Raw genomic sequence first — 20,370 nt, 5'->3', positions numbered from 1 at the left:
TCTAGGAAGATAAAGTCGTACTGGCTATTAGTAAGCTCTATTACCGTATACCTACTACTTCCGGTAGTATATATATTATTATTATTAAATACGCCGTAGGCTCGAAGCCCCCGGTACCTCTACAAGTGCTCCCGTATGTCAAACCGTGCCCTAATGGCTGGACTAAATACATACGCTGCTACGTAGTTTCGCTCTATTAGCGACTGCGTTACGTCCACCACAATACTATGTTAGTTCTCACCCTACTAACAAAGTCCCCCTGAGAAGATCGATATTATCCGGGCCTAAGCGCTATCCGGCCAGTCCTGAGTAGAGTATATATATAACTATAAGTACGTACCTCTAAATATAGAACGGGTATTTTAGATAATAGGGAAGATATCTGTAGTAGCTATAGTAAAGATAATATAGTAGAATCGATTTAGAACTAATTATAGAATAATTTCGTTATATTTAGACTAGAGTTACTAGGAAAAATCTCTACGGATTTAAAAAGAAAAGTGTGGTCGGTGATAAAAGCCGACCATGGTTTATCACGAGCGCCCCATAAATATTTGATTAAAGTGGGGGTTGGTCGGCTGAACTAGGGGGGTCTATGGTCACCTTAACTACAACCACCCAGCAGGTCTCAGTCAAGCAGTTGAAACAATTCAGCAGGGATTAGGTCTAAACTGGCCTGAGGGACCCCTTGGCAGTTGAAATCAAGTGGGGTCTGGGATCGCCGCGAAGCACTGGGCGCGATGTGACTTGATGATGCGCCATCATCTCGACATTTTCTTACTCCCCCACCCTGCGACAACTTCAATATTCAGTCTTGTTCATTACATCCTCAAGCCAGCACTGGAGGTTTCTACCTCGGCTGCGTCCAAGTAAAAGAACTTGGCTTGCCGCTCATGGCGCTGGAGCCGCCTGGTCGTGTGACACCGATATCCCCAAGCTATGCGACCCTGGAAACTTTAGAAACCAAACCGTCGCCAACAAGCGCACGCGCGATGAAATCCACACTCAGAGAGTTCGGTCGCAGATCCCAGCCTCACGTCTACCAAGGATTCCGTGAACTCGTCTTGACCTGGCCCGTGACGAACAAGCGAGAGCCAAGGTCAACCAACAAGCATGTTATCGCCATCGTCATCGCATTGTACTCGATATTACGACCCAAAAACCGGGCATACCGGCCTATGCGGAGATATAACCTCATGAGGAGGCGTAATAAAACCATCAATGAGCCCCAAGCCAAGTGCCTTTCCAACTTGGCGTTTCCGGTCCCTGCTTGTGGACACGCGTAGACACGCTTTAATGGCATGGATATATGTCTGACAAACTCAACTGCCGGTCAGGGTTTAGCAGCCGGTCAAGTTAAATACGGAGTGATGGGGAACTGGCGGCCGAAACGACTTCCGCCACTCCGAACAACATTTCAGATATACTGTTTAGTCGTATCCTATGCTTCGTGCTGCTTCCGATTGCTTCATGTCACCTGGTGGACTCACGTCAGCAACAAAATCCATCGGCCGGGCTGAAGATCCTATTACGCATGTCCCATCGGCTCCGAGGATCAGGAGAGGAGACATTAGTCTTTCACGTGTCGACCCCGATCTTCGTCCAGACAACGGAGACGCGCTTCAAAGTATTTTTCAGGTTGGTTTTGATACTTGAGATTGCTTTTCAGCAGCCAGTCAGCGTCGTGCAACACGCGCAAGAGCGCGTGGTTCCTGCGCTAGCTGCACTGGGCCAATTCTGGAGACTACGGAAGTTTCCGATGGCTGTTAGTAGCCACCTTTGAATGCGAAAGCATGTTGTCGTGATCCTGTATCTGCCATCCGGACATTCTTACGGGAGTCAAGGCTACGTTGTCAATCCAGAGGATCAGGAGTAACCATGAATAGCTTGGCTTTCCGGGGCGGAAAACCCACCCATTCTCATGACCATGTTAATTGGCGTTTCGATGTGATCATTAATATGCCAGAATAACGGTCTACGTTGTCGACAGGCAGTAAGTTCATCTAGTCATATTCCTAAGTCTGTCTGTCGTGTCTGTATTGTTATTTCTTTTTTGCATGCATCTCTCGGCATACCTGGTCAGTCTCAGCCTCAATCTACGGAGCGCCGCCTGAGCTTATTACAAGATGTGGCTTTGGAGGTGTTGACATCATGGACTTGACTCAAGCTCCGTAGAAGTCTTGGTTACGAACGCTTTGGACGAGACGTTTCTCGACATCATGTCCCCCAACTCCGATATCGTATCGCCGTGGTGTACGATGGGAAAGCCACGAGTGATTTATTGGTTTCGTACTGACCTCCGCTTACACGACTCTCCTGCTCTGAAAGCAGCACTCGAACCAGATCCCGCCGTGCTATGGCCAATATTCACTTGGGATCCTCACTATGTATATCGCACAAAAGGAGGAGTAAATCGTTGGCAGTATTTGTGCGTGCGAATCCACGTCTGAAGGTTCAGTTTACTGACGGTGAAACCTAGACTGGACTGTCAAAACGATCTCTCCAAGTCTATCAACAAACTTAATCCCAAGTCCAAGCTCTTCGTCCTGCGTGAGGCCCCGCAGACGTTGTTTCCCAAGCTCTTCAAAGCATGGAACGTTACACATCTGGTTTTTGAAAAAGATACAGATTCGTATGCGCGAGAGAGGGACCAGGCTATAGCTGACATTGCCCAGAAAGCCGGGGTTGAAATAGTGACTCGCTATGGACGGACACTGTGGGATAGTGATGAAGTTGTAGCCAAGAACGGTGGTAAGCCCACGATGTCCATCACACAACTTCAGACAGCTGGTCACAAAATAGGCGAAATCCCTAGACCAATTGCTGCACCTGAACACCTACCAGACCCAGGAGAAATGCCCGTGAACTTTGATCAGGAGCCGCCAAACGCTCAACCTGATCTCAATGCCGCTCATCGAGGCAAGGATGACAAGACATACAATAGCATAGCTGGGCCCAAAGGTGATTTCGCCATCGAAACTCTAGAGGAGCTCGGGTTTGTGGCAGCGACTACTCCACATCGCGGTGGTGAGACTCTGGCGCAGAAGAAATTGGATTGTATTATCGCTGATGAAAAGTATGCGGCCACATTCCAAAAGCCCAAAACGAGTCCTGCTGCCTTCGAGCCTCAGTCCACAACACTGCTATCACCGTTCCTGCACTTTGGCGCTCTGTCACCTCGCCTTTTCTATTGGCGCGTGCAAGATTTAGTATCCAGGTACAAAGGTGCTTCCTCCCCTCCCGAATCCCTGACGGGCCAACTCCTCTTCCGGGACATGTACTTCGCAGCTGCGGCGGCTATAGGGCCCGCCTTCACCCAGACGCTCAATAATCCGTACATACGCTTCATTCCTTGGAATCTACCGTCGAAGGATGAGAGTGGTACGGAAGTGGGCATCAATGCCATCAGCGGCGAGTACCATGTCGATTCAGCCCAGGCCGAACACTGGTTTCAGCGCTGGAAAGTTGGCGTGACAGGCTTCCCCTGGATTGATGCTCTGATGCGGCAGCTGCGTGAGGAGGGCTGGATACACCACCTCGGCCGGCACTCTCTTGCATGTTTTCTAACGAGGGGCGGTTGCTATGTGCACTGGGAAAGAGGGGCAGATGTGTTCGAAGAATTGTTACTTGATCATGAACCGGCGTGTAATGCGGGAAATTGGCAATGGCTAAGCTGTACTGCCTTCTTTTCGCAGTATTACCGCTGTTACAGCCCGGTGGTATTCGGACAGAAGTGGGACAAGTCAGGGGCTCTGATACGGCGGTGGGTGCCTGAGCTGAAAGATCTGGACGAAAAATTTGTGTACGAGCCGTGGAAAGCGAGCAAGGGCGCATTGGGGAAGGCTGGAGTGAAGATCGAGGGCGATGGGCTGGGGGAGAGGAAGAAAGGAACGTACCCAGAACCTATGTTTGATTTTGGGGAGAGGAGGGAGATATGCATTGCGGCTATGAAAAAGGCGTATCAGGTTGGGCTGCATGGGGATGATGAAAGGGTCAAGAATGGAACTTGGAGGGAGCTGTTTGAGGATGATGATAGTGAGGTGCAGGGAGTAGGAGTTGGTCATGATGATGAGCATGCCGACGATGCTGAACACGAGACGCACAAGGGAAAGGGGAAAAGGGAGGCCAAGCAGGGTCCGATGGACAGACATCTTGTGAAGAAGCAGAAGACGGAGAGCTAGTTTGGAATGGTATGTTTGAGATGGTTCGCTGATTACGTCGTGCAGACCAAGATGTCAAGTGAAAGGATATCTAGAATATCAAGCCAGGAGCGTGTATCCGTATCTATCAAGAAAATAACTCCATTTTTGTTGATCCAGGGGTAAAGTCCGATGGAAATACCCATTAGCTATGAGGCCGTTCCCGGAGCCCCACGACACGAAAGTGTTCAGAGTTTATGCGTTCTGGTCAGGTTGAATACCGGCCGTGGGCTGTACCGAAATTAGACAGCGATTTGTCCGTCGTGATTTACATTAGATACTCTAAGTCATTTGTCAGATCAAGAGCCATGATTTGTTCCACCGTTGGAGGAAGGGATTTAGCGTTGAACACTACACTTATGCAAGTGCACTCAGATAGTATAGCCTTTGTTGGGCTCACATCATCGCTCTCGGGGCTGAATCTAAGTTCTGCCTGGTGGGTAGTGAGAGATCACGTTGAGAAGGTTACACATAACATGAGCAGGGCCCCTGAACGGACTATGAGATGTGGCAGCATATAAGTTGGTGGATCTCATGGTACGTCATTGCAGAGAAAAACGGATATATTTCAGTTACAGGCACACATCTTAGAACTCACCATCACAACGAACCAGCTCTGCAAGTACATGTATTATTCATCGTGAACCCCCAAGATTCTCGACAAGGACATCGAACCCATCGGGTTTGACCTCATGGGTAATTTATCTCTTCAGACTCACAGAGTTATCAGTGCACTGTATCTAACCTCCCGTTATAGGCCTGATGCCCCCCAGAACGTCTCTCTCGGACGAGGCCACCTTCGCCGCCATCAAAACCGCTCTAGACACCGGTTGCAACTACTTCAACGGCGAGTTTTACAGCACACCTGAAACCAATTCCCTGACCTTACTCAACAAATACTTTGCCAAGTACCCTCCGATGCCCAAAGATCGTCCTCAACATCAAGGGCGGCATGCGACCTGATCGCTCCATTGACGGCAGCAAGGCGCACATCGGCTCCAGCATCAAGAGAACTGTCTCTGATGCTGGGGCCCGCGGGGCGAACTAATCTCTTCGAGGCTGCGAGGAAGGACGCCAAGTTCGACTATAAGACAGAAACGCTCGCCGGCATTGAGGGATATATGAAGGCTGGAAAGATTGGAGTTGGAGCTGTCGCTTTTCCACCCGAGTCCCTGACGAACGGGCTGCTTGAGGCTTGTAGAGAGTTGGGAATTCCGGTTATTGCATATTCTGAGTCTTTTACCCCTTGCCCCTTTCTCATCCATATGCATACAAGCTAAAATATCTGTTCCCAGCTCTATTGGGTAGAGGTATCCTAGGTGGACAGATCAAGACTCTAGACGATCTGCCCCAGGACGACTATGACGGCTCCTGTTTCGCTTCCAAGGGGACAACTTGAATGCCAACATGGAGCTGGTCTCCAAGGTTGAGAAGTTGTCGGAGAAGAAGGGATGTAAGATGGGGCAGATTGCCGTCGGTTGGGTTTTGGCTGTTGCTAAGCGTCCGGGCGTGCCGACTATTGTCCCAATTCCACGCTCGACTAACCCCAATAGGATCAGGGAGAATGCAACGATTTTGTACTTGACGAACGAGGAACTCGCGGATATTGATCGAATTCTAGAGGGGTTTATACCGTCTGGCGATCGATATCCGAAGGTTACGACTCAGGATTGGGAGCAGTAAGTGACAGATGCGGAGATTTGTAGGTCAGGGGTACAGTGCATGGCTCGTCTTTCCCAAGAGTACGTACCCAACCAACACTGCTAGATTAACTATCTGCTCAAATAGATTAAGTATTGAGCTTCAGGTAATACACGTCAGAATTCGAGTTCAAGCTAGTGAAGTAACCGTCAGTGAGAAGATCACTGGCAAACTGGTATTCTTTGCTTGATTGGACTTTGCTCAGTGATACACAGTGCATTCCCTTTCTCGAACTTGTTTAAAGTTTTCATCTCTATCATAGCGACACTGGAACTAGTCTATGGACGACGGAGTGAATTATATACATGCCATGTAACATATACGATTTGAATTCACATGCAAGGTTCTAAAGTTAGTTATTGGTCTGAACTGAAGTCACGATCATTGCAGCTACCACATATCCATCTAGGGTCGCTCCTTCACTTAGTTACTTTGTTTCCTACATGATCAAGAACCATCAAGCACCGCATTGAATATAATCTGGATAAACATGTGCATGGAAGTTGCCCCATCAGTTGGATGTTTCAAGCTTCACCTATGCCTTCAGTCACTCAAGTAGCACCGTTTGACCAATAAGTTGACCTTGCCATTTGAAGTGCCCATCGACATAGCCTATCAGCAACGCTTTGCGAATAACTGCCCCGGGTCAACGACTGTCCGTCAGCCTCTCCTCCGGTATGCGTTAAATCCCACCTCGCAGACCTATTTATCCTCCTGGACAAGCCTAAACATTTCTTTCCAGCAGATACCAGAACCACCAACAGTAAGCATCCCAAATCATTAATATCATCAAGAGAAGCCAGGCCAACTAGATGAGAAAAGCGAAGCAATTCCCGACCCCGAGCCCATCGATACTCTCCCAACACTTCACCCGACCAGCACCCTCGCAGATCCATGCCCAACGTCTCAAACTCCTCCACCAACGACTACTCCTTCACGACAAGCAAGTCGGAGAAAGAGGATTCCAAGTCCAACCCCTAAATACCAGCATGGCTCAATACGATCAACATCAACAATTCACATTCCTCTCTCCGAAAACCCTCCAAGCCTACGAGCGCCAAGCCCGCGAAACCACCCGCTATGAAACCCTCCCGCCTAAGTGGCTGGGCACATCGCTGTCGGACAAGCTCCCCGCGTCGAGAATCGAGATTCTCGGCGCCGCGACAGGGATCCTGTTCCTGGTCGTGCTGCTCGTTATGCTGCTTTGCATGGGCGTGTCGCAGACGTGCACGGCGAAGGACGCGGGACCTTCGCCGTGGAAGCGACTTGCGAAAGACCAATGGGATGAGGAATCGCAGCCGCTTATTACAGGCAGCGTTGACCCGAGGGCTGAACGATTCCAGCAACATATTGGTGGACGACGATGCAGTGTTGTCGAGCCCGACGAGGGGGAGAGATGGGAGTTGGGGGACTTGGACGGGAGACTAAGTGGCAGCAGTTCGGCTAGACAGAGTGTAAGCGAGTCGTCACCCGCTGCGAGGCGACGGTCCGAGGCTAGAAATGCTTGGTTACGGGAGCGGGCCGAAGGTGCGGAAAGAAGACGGAGCCATGGAAGCATGTTCCACATTCCTGAGAGGTCTCTCGACCTGGAGGCTCAACCTTTGTGACTGACTGCAGGAAGATTTGGTGGCGAGGTTGTAGGAAATGCTTGTATCAGCTAGGGTTAGAGCTGGACCTGGGGAATTTCGTCAGTGAAGCAGCAACTGCCTCGACCTGTCCAGTAAAAGCATTGAATAACCTTAGATAGTCGTACACAAAGAGTATATCACAAGTCCAAGTCCAAGTCCAAGGAATACCCTGTGTAGTTGACGATTGCGCCCCTCAGAAAAAGCCGTCTATTGGTTGTATTTGTGTTGGTACAGGATATTGGTCGTCTGCGCTCGCTCGCTCTAGGATTGGGAAGGTGCCAAGTCGAACCAAAGTGTACACATCTTCCTAGGCCTTCCTTTCCTATGCTTGCCTCTTGAGATCCCTCGATGCCTGCTTCAGACTCCAGTTGCACTCTTCGTACGCTCTTCCTGCACCGAAGCCAACGCCCACGAAAGCTGGCCACGCTCTTCGTCGGAATATCAGGACTGAGAAGACGACGCCGAAACCGAGACCGAGTGTAGATTTGATGAGCATGTTCGAAAGGCAGCGATCCCACTATATTTTGCTTCGTTAGCGCTGCGTTCTCAAACTCCTACAATTTTCCAACCGCACGCCCCGAGCATAGCACAGGCGGCGGGAAAGTTCAGTTACCTTCTCGTTCAAAAGTGCCTCGCTGACGGGTCTTGAGACGACTGCGCGCGGCGGCGCGGGAACCGAAGTGTCTGACATGGCGACAGAGCACTACAGAAATAAAGCCAATCAGCCTTGACTGGATGCGACGCAACTCGGGGAAGCTTCTAACCTTGGGCTATTGACTCTGTCGGGGGAATTGATGGAGGAATTGACGTCTATTCAAGGTTGACGTCCAAAAATCCAGTTTCGGCACGAGATGGGTGCTATGACAGGGGTGTCGACAGTTGGTTACTAAGTGCGGTGAGGGCATCTGCTGTATGGGGATTAGCGCTGCGGGTACCAGGTGGCAGAATGGGAATTTTTGGAGATGGAGCCAGGAACTTTGAAGAACGGAGAGGTCCAATTGATCGCAGGGAGGTTTCTTTGCACTCGAGAGAAAAAGTTGGAAGTTCGACACTTGCCGTTATCAAGAAGCCGGCAAGCGGCCAATGATTTCGCGATGGCTGTCGACAAGGACTTCCATGTGAGTAGTTGTTTTGATTTGGGACTTTCTCAATAAGTCGACCTTACTGACTTACTCTTGTAGGCTAGGCAACTGTCGCTCATAAAGTCGGCAAGATCCCTCGAACAAGACAATACGAGAACGTTGATCGAAAAAATCAATCAACTATGGCCTATTCTGTCCGCTGCGATCGGTGGAAAATCTTCTGCCGTCGAGGAGAGTATATTACGATGGTTTCTTAAGCACATGGACGACAAGACGGAAGACGCAGAACGACTACGACGATACCCTCTCACTTGGACCATTCTGGGATGCTTATGCGAGAGAATATCGTTGTTCTCTCTTGCCAAGATATTTATAGAGCGTCGCTTTATTACAGTTTTACAACATACCGCGGAAAACCTATCAAAGGCCAACAAGGAAGTCAACGGGTATGTTGCGCCGAAGAGCATCAAAAGGAAGAGGGAGGAGCCTACCTCGTGGGAAATTGAGCACTTGCGATCTTCGAAGACGTGCATCGAGTCCGCTACGGAACTCTTCAAGGCCCTGGACCGGCTCATGGCCCGTCTCAATGGACCGATGGGACAAAGGGCCGAAGACGACATGATAGGAGCGGAACACGTTAAGGCCCTTTTTCGAACCTCTGCCCAGGACGCCAAGACACTGGTGGCTCATTTGCTCAGGATATGCGTGGGATCCATAGAGTTCTTGGAGACCGGGCTGTCGGAAGAGCAGAAAGACTGGATCAGAGTCTTGACCACCATTTGGGATCTTCACCTAGGAAGTAAGGACGACCCATATGAATTTGCTCGACACCTTTACTTGCCGTCATATTGTCTCCTGGGCAAGCTCAAGGGCACGGAGGGACTTGATCCAATTTATCCCCTCCAAGGGGACGGAGCTGTTAGAGCCGTCTGGATCAGGCAGCTCGAGCGCTTCTTGATGAAAAATATGATCAACCCGGCAAGGTCTGCTTTTACCAACGAAGACAGTCTTGAGCTCTTGTCTAGCGCAAATGCTGTAGCTGGCGGGCGGCCAGTGGCATCCTGCTTAACACTGTGGGCTCTAGCCGTCGAGACACGGCGCAACGCCGAGGACCCAACGTCAAGAAAAGCTCATGAATCATGGACTCAGGCTGTTTTCGTGCATCTACTGGAATTTATCGAAAGAAGTGAGTCTGCAGACGCGGCTACTGTTGCTCAAATGCTTGACATTGCCATTCAGTCTTCACATTCCTCGCCAGATACCGACACTCTTCGCAACGTCTGCAGGAAATATGCACTATCTTCGCCCGACAGCACTGACTGGATGCTCGTTGAAAGAATCATTTTATGTGATCCTGACGTGTTCGTGTCTGACGAGACGACGCTTGACGGTCTTCTCGGCAGAATCTCTGCGTCCACGACTGATGACAATGACATCATTGTGTCCGGAGTGATCCTTCCATTGATGGAAGCGTTTTCTGCTGCCCGTGACTTGTCAGGGTTTGTCAAAAAGTGGTACAAAGGTCTGACCACTATTGAAGATGCCGAAGCCTCTGTTCGCACTTCATGGTTTGATTCACGGATTCGCGTTCGGTTTGCAAGTATTGTGCAAAGCGCTCTTACTACTAAGCAACTTCTCGGCTTGCTGGACTGGCTGGACGGCCGGGCAAGCGGAAATGGGACGTCACTGGCTATTTTGAGTGCAATCTGCGCTGGAATCACCGATGAAGACATGGTTGATGCGGTGGGCTTGCGATTATTCGATGCGGCCTTCCGGGGCACATCCAGTGATGTCCCATCCAAGATATCGGCTTTGAGATGGCAGATTGCAGGGATAACGGCATCCCAACTTGCCTCCGACGAGATTAACAGACTATGGACACAGATCGGGCCTAGCATGTCCGACATAGTCACGAAGAGTTCGGTGTCTGATCCCGTCACATTCGAAGCTTTCCGCTGTTGCTGCTACCTTTGGCGGGCTACCCACCCTAGCGGGAAAAACGAAGCAGAAGTATCGAGGTCGGCTTGTGTCTTCCTTCGTAAGGTGGTCACTCAACTTGAAGACGGGAACAAGGATGCAAGAGATGGCGTTGTTGGGTCAACGCAGTACCTAGAATTGGCATTTGAACTACTTCTCAACATGGCTGGAGGACCCGGGCCTGAATCTTATACTCTTCTAGAGCTTACTTCGAGGCTTTTCCGAGCATGCAGTTCTCGTCTGAGGGTAGATGACCAAGGGCTTACTAAACTTCGCGCCTTACTGCAAAATCCAGCGATTGCGGACTTTGAGTCTCTAGAAGCTGCTCTCATAAACCCCATCCTCGCTGATCTTGAAGGGGAGGATGGCACTTGTCAATGGGCACAACCACAAAGCATTTCGACGATGTTGACTCTTCTCAGCTTTCACTCCGAGGCCTTTACTCGAGAACGCCGGAAAAGAATTATGTCATCGTGGAAAAAAGAGAGATTTGCAATCGCTAAGATGGCTTCTTCCAATGCTCAATACGCCAAAACCGTTCTGTCCTTGCTGGTAATCGTTATGCGAAAGCCAACTTTCTACGAAAACATTGGATTCAGGGACATTCTCGAGTTTTCATTGGCCATGCCTCATGGACCCCCTGAGATCATCGCTCTTCTGGAGAAATTTGTTGAGCTCACTGTCAGGTACGTTATTACTATTTCGTGGACCGTGTCTGCTGAGGTGTAGACACAAGCAGACGGCCGTCACCATTCCGACATTTCGTTCCGTCTGCAACACTTATAGAAATTAATTTTTTACAGTCAAATGCTTGTTCATCCAGAAGACTCCTCATTACCGTACCTCAAGGATGTGTCCCAATACGTTGACGACTTGTCTGCTGATGGAGAACAAATACACTTCGTCTTATTGAAGGCCATTGTATCTGTGATGAAAAAAGCAACGCTCGCCAAGACTGCCACCACAGACTTGGAAAAGGTTACCCAAAAGTTGCTCCAGCTCATTGATTACCACCTAACGTCAACTAATTTGAAAAAAATCCAGAAGATTGGCGAAGATGACGATAGACTCTTCCAACTTGCCATGACGTTGGATGCCACGGACTGCGTCAAAGAAGACATATCAGCTCGGCCCATTAAATTGACATCCAAGACGGTCGATAGACTAGATACAGCTGCTGGTGTTTTCATCACTAACGGCAAGGAGACGGGCTGGAAACTGCGGACATTCCTGGCTCGAAACAGGAAAAATCCACTCGAGCCCAAGGGTTTCATTGAGCAGCTGGATGAGGAATACCCGAAGACTCCAAACAAACAGCTTGTCTACGACTTTGTGGACGCTGCTCTCAGAGATGAAGATGACAATGCGAAGCTAGCATTCCTATTTCAAATGATGCACGCCATCGGGGACAAGTGTTCGAGTGTGGGGCTCTTGGCCATCATGAAGATTGTGGACAGGATCCCAGGTTCATCGGTCTTGTCAATTCCTGTAGGAGACAAGGAGACCTTCGACCTAGCAAAACTCCACAATTATTTGGCTACCTTGCTCAGCAAAGCTACTTCGTTGGAACACTTTAAGAGTATCGCGCAAATTTCAGACCTGCTCCTCGACAAACACGCAAGCTCTCTATCACAATTTAGTGTTGAGCTCACATTGGCACGCGTGGTGGCCATATGTTCTCCAGACGGTCCAACACTAGCCAGTGAGACGCCGGTTGCCGGTGAAGTCTTTGGGAAGCTATATCAACTAATGGCAACCATCATCAAACGGCACCGCCTTCGACTGGAAGGCCGCCAACACGTCCTTCTCCCTGCTCTCCAGACCCTCCTGCGAGTTCTTCTTGCCAACCCCACATCCGATAAGAACACACCACCATGGTTGGACGCGCCCCTAAAAGCAAGGCATGCGGCCCTATTCACCCGCCTCATAACGCTCATCTGCGAGCCCAGCGCCGCGACTGTGGCGAGGTCAAGGACGAGCTCCCTGGACTCGGCGGTCGACGCTGCGAAACGGTCGGCGGGGCAGTACATGTTCTGGGTTCTGGCAGATTACTTCAAGCTGCAGCTGGAGGGTGCGGGTTTGATTTCGAGGGAGGTTAGGAACGAGCTCGCACCAGGGGTTTACTCGATTTTGAGTATTACGACGGAAGGCGGGAGGAGGACATTGAACGAGGCCATTGACGCGAGTGGAAGGGCAATTTTCAGGAAGACGTTTGATGATTATAAGAAGTTTGGGAAGTGGAGTGGTGTGTAGTCGCACACCGCAGCTCCACGGTAGTAAACACAGCTACTGTAATGTTAGTTAGGCAATTCCTTTTTTTTACAATTGCGTCGTAGAATGACCACCAGTGGGGTGATGGTCCACCGGACACAAATGTCATGTTCAAAGCGGAGGCTGTGGAAGGTCCAGCAGATTTGTTTGCTTTGCAGCCGCGGGGCTTCGTCGGACTAGGTAACGTCAACTCAAGCTACTGATGTGTGCCTTGAAGATGAACCACTTGGCAAGCCTCTCGTACTTGGTCGAGCCACGGCTACTTGGACGGTGCCCGTCATGGTGTAGCACAATGATGAAGTGAGGCGGAACCCTCTGCCTTCGAACTTCGATGATGGCACTCTAGGGCACAGGCCCAATGCCTTTTCTAAAGCTGTAGTGCCTCCGCAACGGCTCTACTCGCACGCGATTTCCCCGTGTTCTTCCTACCTCGATATACACGCAACTCGGTGAAATCTCTTGTATTGCCCCCACTCTGATGGATCAACCAAACCCGAAAGCCGCTGCGGTCGAAGAAGGTGCTTCGAGAGCAACAAACTGGGAACGAGGTTATCCGTACCTCGCCCAGTTCTGGACCAAGACGCAGACGGGTATGGCGAGGAAGTTCAATCACCTCGCGGTCCTCAATATCCTGTTCCTGCAAGCCGAGCTGTGCCATCTCGAGTACGAATTCGCGCGACAGCGGAAGAAGGATCTCGAGTCCGGCGAGAAGCGGAGGGTGGACTGCGACTGGAATTGGCTCCTGCTGAGCGAGCCCGAGCTGAATAGGGGGAGTGGGCAGTGGGAATCGTTTCTGGAGATTAGGAAGAAGCTTGGGGAGTACTGTACGTGTTAAATTTCATAAAGCTTTCAAGTGTCATCCGTATTGTGCTGCCAACATGAACGGAGGGGAAATATTCATCCTTGAATGATATTTATGAGACAGATTCGGCTGTGCTTCAGTACCAACAGATCAATTCACTCCGACAACCGAGCGACGAACAGAGAGAAGATGTGTTCAATATCCTCGGAGACTCGACGCTGAACGACAGTTTCGGCCACTTCCAGTCCCTTGACCTGGCGGGCATCGATGGGCCTATGGTTTATGGGTCACAACACGGCAAAGATCTTGTGCTGCTGGATGCGAGGGAAGATGACAACGATGCGTTGTTCAGATACATCGTGCGACCCATGTTCTGGTTCGTCCATTACTTCTGGAAAGCGAAGAAGGTGTGTATACTTGCCCTTTCCCGTCCTCCAGTCCCTGGATCTGGCAGCTAATTCGCCCCTTAGAAACCGATGACCAAAGACTTGGAAAGTGGAGCAGAGGGGGAAGGAGAAAAGATGACGCGGCTTTATCACTACATGCCGCATCAGTTCGAGGTGGCGAACCGAGTCGTCGGTGCTCTGACTGGGGCGTCTCTGCCAGTAGTTTCCATGGTGATTCTGTACAAATTTGGCGACATGAACACTAAAGTTGCACTGGTGTGCGTGTTCACAATCATATTCTGTCTCCTATTGAGCATCATGAGTAAGGCGCGCCGGATCGAGGTGTTCGCGGCCACGGCTGCGTAAGTTCACATCATGTCGACTCGATGATAGTCATTTCCGTACTAAAGGTCTGGTTTGGCTAACGAGGACACAGGTTTGCGAGTGTGCAGGTTGTGTGGATCAGCCAGAGTAATGATCACATGTAGACTGAACACATGGTTGAGAACTCTCACAGGGCTGTGAGAGGTGAACAGGCTCATGTTCATCTACTCTCTCGCCATTTCAGGAAGGCCAGGAAATTTAGGTTAGATCCAATCAGTTGAAGTCCTCGTGAATCACTCTGAAGCTGAACGAGTGCCAATCGAGCGGAAAAGGGCATATCAGTTTGACAGATCTAGATGAAGTGACTTATATTTCACTGCCTTCCTTTCTCAGTTTTCGTAATTCGGCATCATGCGTCCTGGTCTGTAAATTTATTATCACTATCAAAAATCCAATAAACATGTCAACCAAATATGTGAAGCCGAACTCAAGTATGCTACAAAAGGCATCTCGTTCAGTCAGAAGCTAATATGTACTCAGAAGATGCCGATAAAAATAAGGATAACCGCGACGACGCCCTGGCTACCGGCCAAGAATATGCAAGCGAATGGGACAAAATTAAAGGGAAGCACATAAGTTAAGTCAGTGTGTCACTCAATTATACCCGCTAACCAGAGTTTGACATCAGATTCGAAGGCAAGTGGAGCTTCAGTGTCCAAAGCAGCTCACGGAATGGGTTCTGGGTATTCCTCGAGCACAGCATGCACTCCACCGCCCATCTCAGGGTCTGAAGCTGGCTCTGGAACATTATCCAGCAGAGCGTCCACCTTATCGGACGGTACAACAGGATCTCCTAAGTTCAACCATGTAAGTGAAAAGAGATGTTAGTTTCCCCAAACTCCAATACTAGGAGCAGTGATGTAAACGGTGGGGTTTTCATGAGGCTACTTGAGTGAGAAAATGAATTATGATGAGTTAGGGTGAGTAGTCTTAAAAGAACTCAAATATAACGTAGGGCTACCTAGTACTGAGTGTAGTTGAATCGCTATTTATATGCACATAGATAGTGTGATGCCAGAAGAACAATCAACGTTTACACTATTCTTACTCAATGTCTGAGTGCTGGACTCTGTTCTTCTGGTTTCCCCTGTGATTATTCATAATCAGAGTGTTAGCTTTGTACTCTCTGCTTTTGCTATCCTGCATTTCTCGTGACGGAAACTTGAGAAATTTCAGTATAGGCACGAATATATCTGTCCTTAACTAACAACTTAACCCGGTATTGAATAAATCATCTAGATAGACTATATTGTTGCAGCATCACGTACCTATAGGTCACGAATCATTAACTTCAAAATGATATCTATTTGCGACAGATGCCTAAGTGTCGATATTGATATTCTATCAAAAATTGCTCCCGGTATTAAATACCCTTCGACTGGCTCCAATTACGTTTGAAACCAGCGAGAAGTCGCCTCGAAAGAAACTCAGGTTTATGTGCTTAGTAAAAATCTCTCACAGGCCAGGAAGCCCGTCCAACTCCCCTCGGGGCTCACATACTACTACAGTAGGGATAGAACGCGATGAAGAGCAGCTCTGCAGGTCAAAAGAACATGGCTACGGATACATAACCGAGAAGAAATCTACTAAAGGCAAATTCTCGAACGACGCTCCCAGTATTGAGGACATTTTCACCTCCGACAACCCAAGTACGACGGATACATTCAAGTCTACGTAAAATTCAGTCAAGTCCGAGTTCTGAATTTATGTAGAATATGCCACTTTTAGGAAACAAGCTGCGCTTTGCTTCTCCTTGTTTTGTTGACCCTTTTATCCGCGTGTGATTGAGCTATCTACCTTACGTGAGTAGCTTCAATCGCCAGTACGAAAGTGCTTGGTAATAATACATACCGACTGGAGAGTCATAGCTAGAGCCTGTACTACTTAGGTATTGAGCCGTGTGAAAATCATGCCCCTTCCAGCTGACGCCATGAAACCACATTGTGGAAGGACTTCAAGCTCTTTACTTACGACGATACTGGAACATAGCACAAATAGGTTCAGTGAAGTCCAATATAGGAATATGGTTTATGTTGCAGATCTTAGTTACATGCTCTGCGTACGCAGGCTGCGCCATCACAAATGTGCCGTGCTCATTCGTTATTTCCCTTCTTTCGATAATTCACAGGGTGTCCGTTCTCCTTGGCAAACTTCCTGATCTTGCCAAACATATCAGGTAGCGCGAACATCCACGCAAACTGCAGAATCCAGCACATGATAGTATCGACAAACCAGTTGTTCCTCGGAGAACCTCCCAGAGCACTCCACCGGAGGACATGGCCGAGGAATGCGACAGTGATGAAGTACTGCCCCTTTTCCAGTCCATTAATAGCAGAAGCAGCGACCGCATCAGGGCTTTGCACCGGATCGCCTTCCTCGAGAATCTGCGTAATCTTGGGTTTCGTCTTGTTCTCCCGATCAAATCCAGGACTCTGTATGGACCCCGGATACACAACATGGATCTTGACCTTCTGCGGATACATCTCCAACTCCTGCACCAGGGTATCGGCAAGCGCTCGCAGGGCCGCCTTGGCCGGGCTATAGGGCCCGTATCCGACGATGGGGTAGAAGGCGAGCACGGACGAGGTGAAGATGAGATGTTTCGGCTCCGGCAGAACGGGAGCGGGGGGCGCGCACCACTCGCGAATGATGGCATGGGCCATTTCGGCACTGCCCCAGAAGTTGATGTCCATCTGGTCGCGCGTCAGGGACAGCGGTGCCTCGACCCAGAAGTCGGGTGTCGACTTGCCGGCCACGCACCATACGATGTCAAGGGCTTGGTTGTTGTTCCAGGCTATGGCTTCGGCGATTAGGGAGCGTGCGTAGTCGGGTTTTGAGACGTCGGCTGAGATGTAGTGGAAGCGCTGGGTTTGGGGGTTGCGGGCTGCGGCCTGGAGGGTGGGGGGAATTGTTGTTAGTTGTGAGGAGATTGAAACTGCAAGCTGAATTGTGTACATACTTTGATCTCGGCCAGCGACTCCTCAAGCCTGGAGACATTGCGCGAGACTATCACGACGTTGGCACCTTTGGCAGCAAGTTGTCGGGCTGCGCTCCTGCCCATGCCCTCCGAGGCACCCGTGATCAGTACCGTCTATAATCATGCGGTTAGCCTTTCCGTGCAGTGCGGTTCGAAAACGGCATTGCTCACCTTGCCATCAACGGGCATGTGGTTCTTGCTCGAAAAGGCACCCATTGTATACGCCGACAGCAATGCCACGGCGCCGGCGATTGCAACCCAAAGAGCGATGGAGGGGGAAGCCATCAATGTATTTGAAGTGTCGGAGTTAGTTACTCTATATGGCACATTGACAGGTACGAACTAGCCTACAGCGGGATGGACAATCCCAATTTCAAATCTAGGAGATTTATCTTGTCAGCTTCCCAGGATATCTGATATCGAGCGATGAACTGGAGTTGACTCGTCTTTCGGTACTGAGTACGCGACCCGAACGCGCTGCTCGTTGCAGTCAATTAAGTCAATTAAGAGCGCTTGTCGGCAAGGGTCCTAGAGCTTGTATGTGTCTCCACTAAATGTTGTGGATGCTTGTAAGCTCACTCTTACATAGACGTCCTCCCAAGTCGACTTCCAGACACGAGGTTGGTGCATGAGTCGATTCCGATACGACCATATGTTACCATTGTCAAATGATTTACCAAGTCACCTAGTGATCTTTGCGGAAGTGGTTTAAAAACTGCTGCTGAAGAAGAAGTAGAAAGAAGAAAGGAAGGTTGAGGTTACGGAGACCAGTACACATATGCATGGGAATGCCCGCTTAAGTGGTTATGCATATCAACAGTGGGGTCCGATAAGCGATAAGAAAGAAATTTTGGAAGTCTGGATCCCAAAGCTTTGGGTCCATTCGCAGACAATGGTAATCAAGGTCATCTGTTTCCTACTCGATCAAAATGGGCAAGAAACGCAAGGCCTCCGCGAAACCGACCCAGCCCAGTGGGCCACGCGACTACGATCCTAAGGAGGCTCGTCTCGGCCCCGTCAACACGTTCGAAGATCTTGGCGACTCCGAGGAGGAATACTGGAAGAATCAGGATGAGATCCTTTTCGACGATGCCCCCAAGTCCAAGAAGCAGAAGCGCCTCGAGGAGGAGGAAGAGTTTCTAGAGGATTCTGATGTGGACGTTTTGGATTACAACCAAGATTCATCCGAAGACGAAGACGAGGACGAGGACGTGAAAGCCGTGGCGACGAAATTCAAGAAGGGAGCGAAGGCTCAGGATGATGAATCTGGATCGGAGCGCGGCAATGAGGACGATGAGGATCCACGCTGGTGGGGCGCCTCTCGTAAAGAGTATTACAATGCCGACCAAATCGAAACCGAAGGAGACGCTTTGGAGGAAGAGAGAGAGGCTCTGCGCTTGCAAAAGAAGAAGTTGTCCAAACTGCGCGAAGAGGATTTCATATTCAACGAGGACGAATGGATGGCCCCCGAGGATGAGAAGAAGGACGGAAACGCTGTTGTTACCGAGGTCTTGAAAGATGCCGAAATCCCAGAAGACATGTCCCCGGAAGAGAGGCTCCGATTACTTCAGGCTCGATACCCCGAGCTGGAGTACCTTGCGGAGGAACTTTTGCAACTGCAGCCTTTGCTTGTAACGCTGCAAAAGGACGCCGAGGGACAAACAAGCAAGTCACTAGCTACTATCAAGTACAGGATCTTAGGCTGCTACGTCGCGACATTGGCATTATACTTTGCCACGCTAACATCCCCCGCTCGTGATGCAGACGGCTCAGCATTGGCATTGGACCCGGCGGAGTTGAGAGACCATGAGGTTATGGGAACTTTGCTCGAGTGCCGAGAGGCATGGAAAAGGGTGAAGGACCTCAAGGCATCAAAGACTGTTGAAGCCACTGCAAGTTTGTTGTCTCCTCCAGAGGAGGATGCAATGTCGGTCGACGAAGATTTAGAGGTGTCATTAAAACGCCCCAAGAAGACCGACAAGAAGAAGAAATCGAAGCGGGTGGAACGTCCCGCTGTGGATATCGAAGATTCTCTGGCGGATCTTTCTGCCCTCATGACCACGGCCAAGAAGTCCGAGAAGAAGGCGAAGGCCAAAACAACCTCCGATGAACTGTCTGACTTTGGCGATGAAGAGGCTCTCGATTCCAAAGCGGCAGCGGAGAAGGCAGCACGCAAGAAGAGTTTGCGCTTCTACACTTCCCAGATTGTCCAGAAAGCGAACCGCCGCGCCGGTGCTGGACGGGATGCGGGTGGTGATGTGGATATCCCATATCGGGAGCGCCTGAGGGATCGACAAGCTCGCCTTAACCGTGAGGCAGTGAAGCGTGGCCAGAGCGCGAAGGGTGTAGAATTGGGAGGTGACAGTGACGACGAGGACCAACGCACTTCACATGTTGTTCGAGAAGACGAGGACGAGTACTACGACATGGTAGCCCATAAGACGGCTGCGAAGAAGGAGGGAAAGGCTGCTCGTGCTGCTGCTCTGGCTGCTGCCAGTGCTTCTGACCGTGTCGTTGAAACCGAGGAGATCGGTGAGGACGGAAAGCGAAAGATAACGTGAGTCATACCCCAGATTCCCTTGGTCCCAATAATAGCACCTCAGCCGCCAGTGCGAGTCCGCTGAGAGTTTCCTGCCCCTGAAACTGGATTCAAATCCACGGTGTGCACGAGAATTTTGCAGGGCGTTGCTAAACACTACTACTACAGATACGCTATTGAGAAGAACAAGGGCCTCGCACCAAAACGAAAGAAGGACAACAACCCAAGAGTAAAGAAGAGGAAGAAGTACGCCGACAAACAGAAGAAACTAAAGAGTATGAAGGCCGTGTACAAGGGCGGAGAGGGCAAGGGAGGATATGGCGGTGAGTTGACCGGTATCAAGTCAGGCCTGATCAAGAGCCGAAAACTGTAGATTTGTTGTTCCTAGACAACAAGAGACGTGTTACTTGCCTAGACTATAAAC

At 50.0% G+C, this 20,370-nt stretch overlaps 8 protein-coding genes across 8 annotated transcripts; 6 read left to right on the top strand and 2 right to left on the bottom strand.

Annotated features, from left to right (window-relative positions):
- Window positions 1-2,258: 2,258 nt before the first annotated feature.
- On the top strand, window positions 2,259-4,181 carry BCR38DRAFT_332595 (DNA photolyase; the record flags this gene model as incomplete). Its single annotated transcript, XM_040855161.1, has 2 exons — window positions 2,259-2,428; window positions 2,480-4,181. The coding sequence occupies 2 exons, from the start codon at window positions 2,259-2,261 to the stop codon at window positions 4,179-4,181; spliced, it is 1,872 nt and encodes a 623-aa protein (XP_040719647.1).
- A 1,156-nt stretch (window positions 4,182-5,337) lies between these two features.
- On the top strand, window positions 5,338-6,090 carry BCR38DRAFT_502533 (uncharacterized protein; the record flags this gene model as incomplete). Its single annotated transcript, XM_040864860.1, has 2 exons — window positions 5,338-5,878; window positions 5,988-6,090. The coding sequence occupies exons 1-2, from the start codon at window positions 5,607-5,609 to the stop codon at window positions 6,088-6,090; spliced, it is 375 nt and encodes a 124-aa protein (XP_040719646.1). The 5' UTR covers window positions 5,338-5,606.
- Window positions 6,091-6,317: 227 nt separating this feature from the next.
- BCR38DRAFT_90479 (uncharacterized protein) lies at window positions 6,318-7,678 on the top strand. Its single transcript, XM_040865748.1, has one exon. The coding sequence runs from the start codon at window positions 6,713-6,715 to the stop codon at window positions 7,505-7,507; it is 795 nt and encodes a 264-aa protein (XP_040719645.1). The 5' UTR covers window positions 6,318-6,712; the 3' UTR covers window positions 7,508-7,678.
- Window positions 7,679-7,850: 172 nt separating this feature from the next.
- On the bottom strand, window positions 7,851-8,219 carry BCR38DRAFT_454645 (uncharacterized protein; the record flags this gene model as incomplete). The annotated part of the gene is made up of 2 exons (XM_040861719.1): window positions 7,851-8,045; window positions 8,142-8,219. The coding sequence occupies 2 exons, from the start codon at window positions 8,217-8,219 to the stop codon at window positions 7,851-7,853; spliced, it is 273 nt and encodes a 90-aa protein (XP_040719644.1).
- Window positions 8,220-8,507: 288 nt separating this feature from the next.
- Window positions 8,508-13,106, top strand: BCR38DRAFT_419838 (Urb2/Npa2 family-domain-containing protein). The gene is made up of 3 exons (XM_040859347.1): window positions 8,508-8,646; window positions 8,710-11,273; window positions 11,391-13,106. Exons 1-3 carry the CDS (start codon window positions 8,623-8,625, stop codon window positions 12,838-12,840), a joined length of 4,038 nt encoding a protein of 1,345 aa, XP_040719643.1. The 5' UTR covers window positions 8,508-8,622; the 3' UTR covers window positions 12,841-13,106.
- Window positions 13,107-13,298: 192 nt separating this feature from the next.
- BCR38DRAFT_520613 (uncharacterized protein) lies at window positions 13,299-14,534 on the top strand (the record flags this gene model as incomplete). The annotated part of the gene is made up of 4 exons (XM_040865166.1): window positions 13,299-13,682; window positions 13,784-14,067; window positions 14,131-14,408; window positions 14,483-14,534. The coding sequence occupies exons 1-4, from the start codon at window positions 13,337-13,339 to the stop codon at window positions 14,532-14,534; spliced, it is 960 nt and encodes a 319-aa protein (XP_040719642.1). The 5' UTR covers window positions 13,299-13,336.
- Window positions 14,535-16,433: 1,899 nt separating this feature from the next.
- BCR38DRAFT_471150 (short-chain dehydrogenase) lies at window positions 16,434-18,181 on the bottom strand. Its single transcript, XM_040862856.1, has 3 exons — window positions 17,579-18,181; window positions 17,390-17,521; window positions 16,434-17,321 (listed from the first exon to the last, which is right to left on the bottom strand). The coding sequence occupies exons 1-3, from the start codon at window positions 17,690-17,692 to the stop codon at window positions 16,524-16,526; spliced, it is 1,044 nt and encodes a 347-aa protein (XP_040719641.1). The 5' UTR covers window positions 17,693-18,181; the 3' UTR covers window positions 16,434-16,523.
- A 155-nt stretch (window positions 18,182-18,336) lies between these two features.
- BCR38DRAFT_332618 (Sas10 C-terminal domain-containing protein) lies at window positions 18,337-20,319 on the top strand (the record flags this gene model as incomplete). Its single annotated transcript, XM_040855165.1, has 2 exons — window positions 18,337-19,964; window positions 20,115-20,319. The coding sequence occupies 2 exons, from the start codon at window positions 18,337-18,339 to the stop codon at window positions 20,317-20,319; spliced, it is 1,833 nt and encodes a 610-aa protein (XP_040719640.1).
- Window positions 20,320-20,370: the final 51 nt, after the last annotated feature.

This window comes from Pseudomassariella vexata (assembly GCF_002105095.1).
Source record: "Pseudomassariella vexata strain CBS 129021 chromosome Unknown BCR38scaffold_2, whole genome shotgun sequence".
Taxonomy (NCBI): Eukaryota; Fungi; Ascomycota; class Sordariomycetes; order Amphisphaeriales; family Pseudomassariaceae; genus Pseudomassariella; species Pseudomassariella vexata.
Note: the sequence above shows the minus strand (reverse complement) of the source record. Positions and strands in the feature narration are given on the sequence as shown.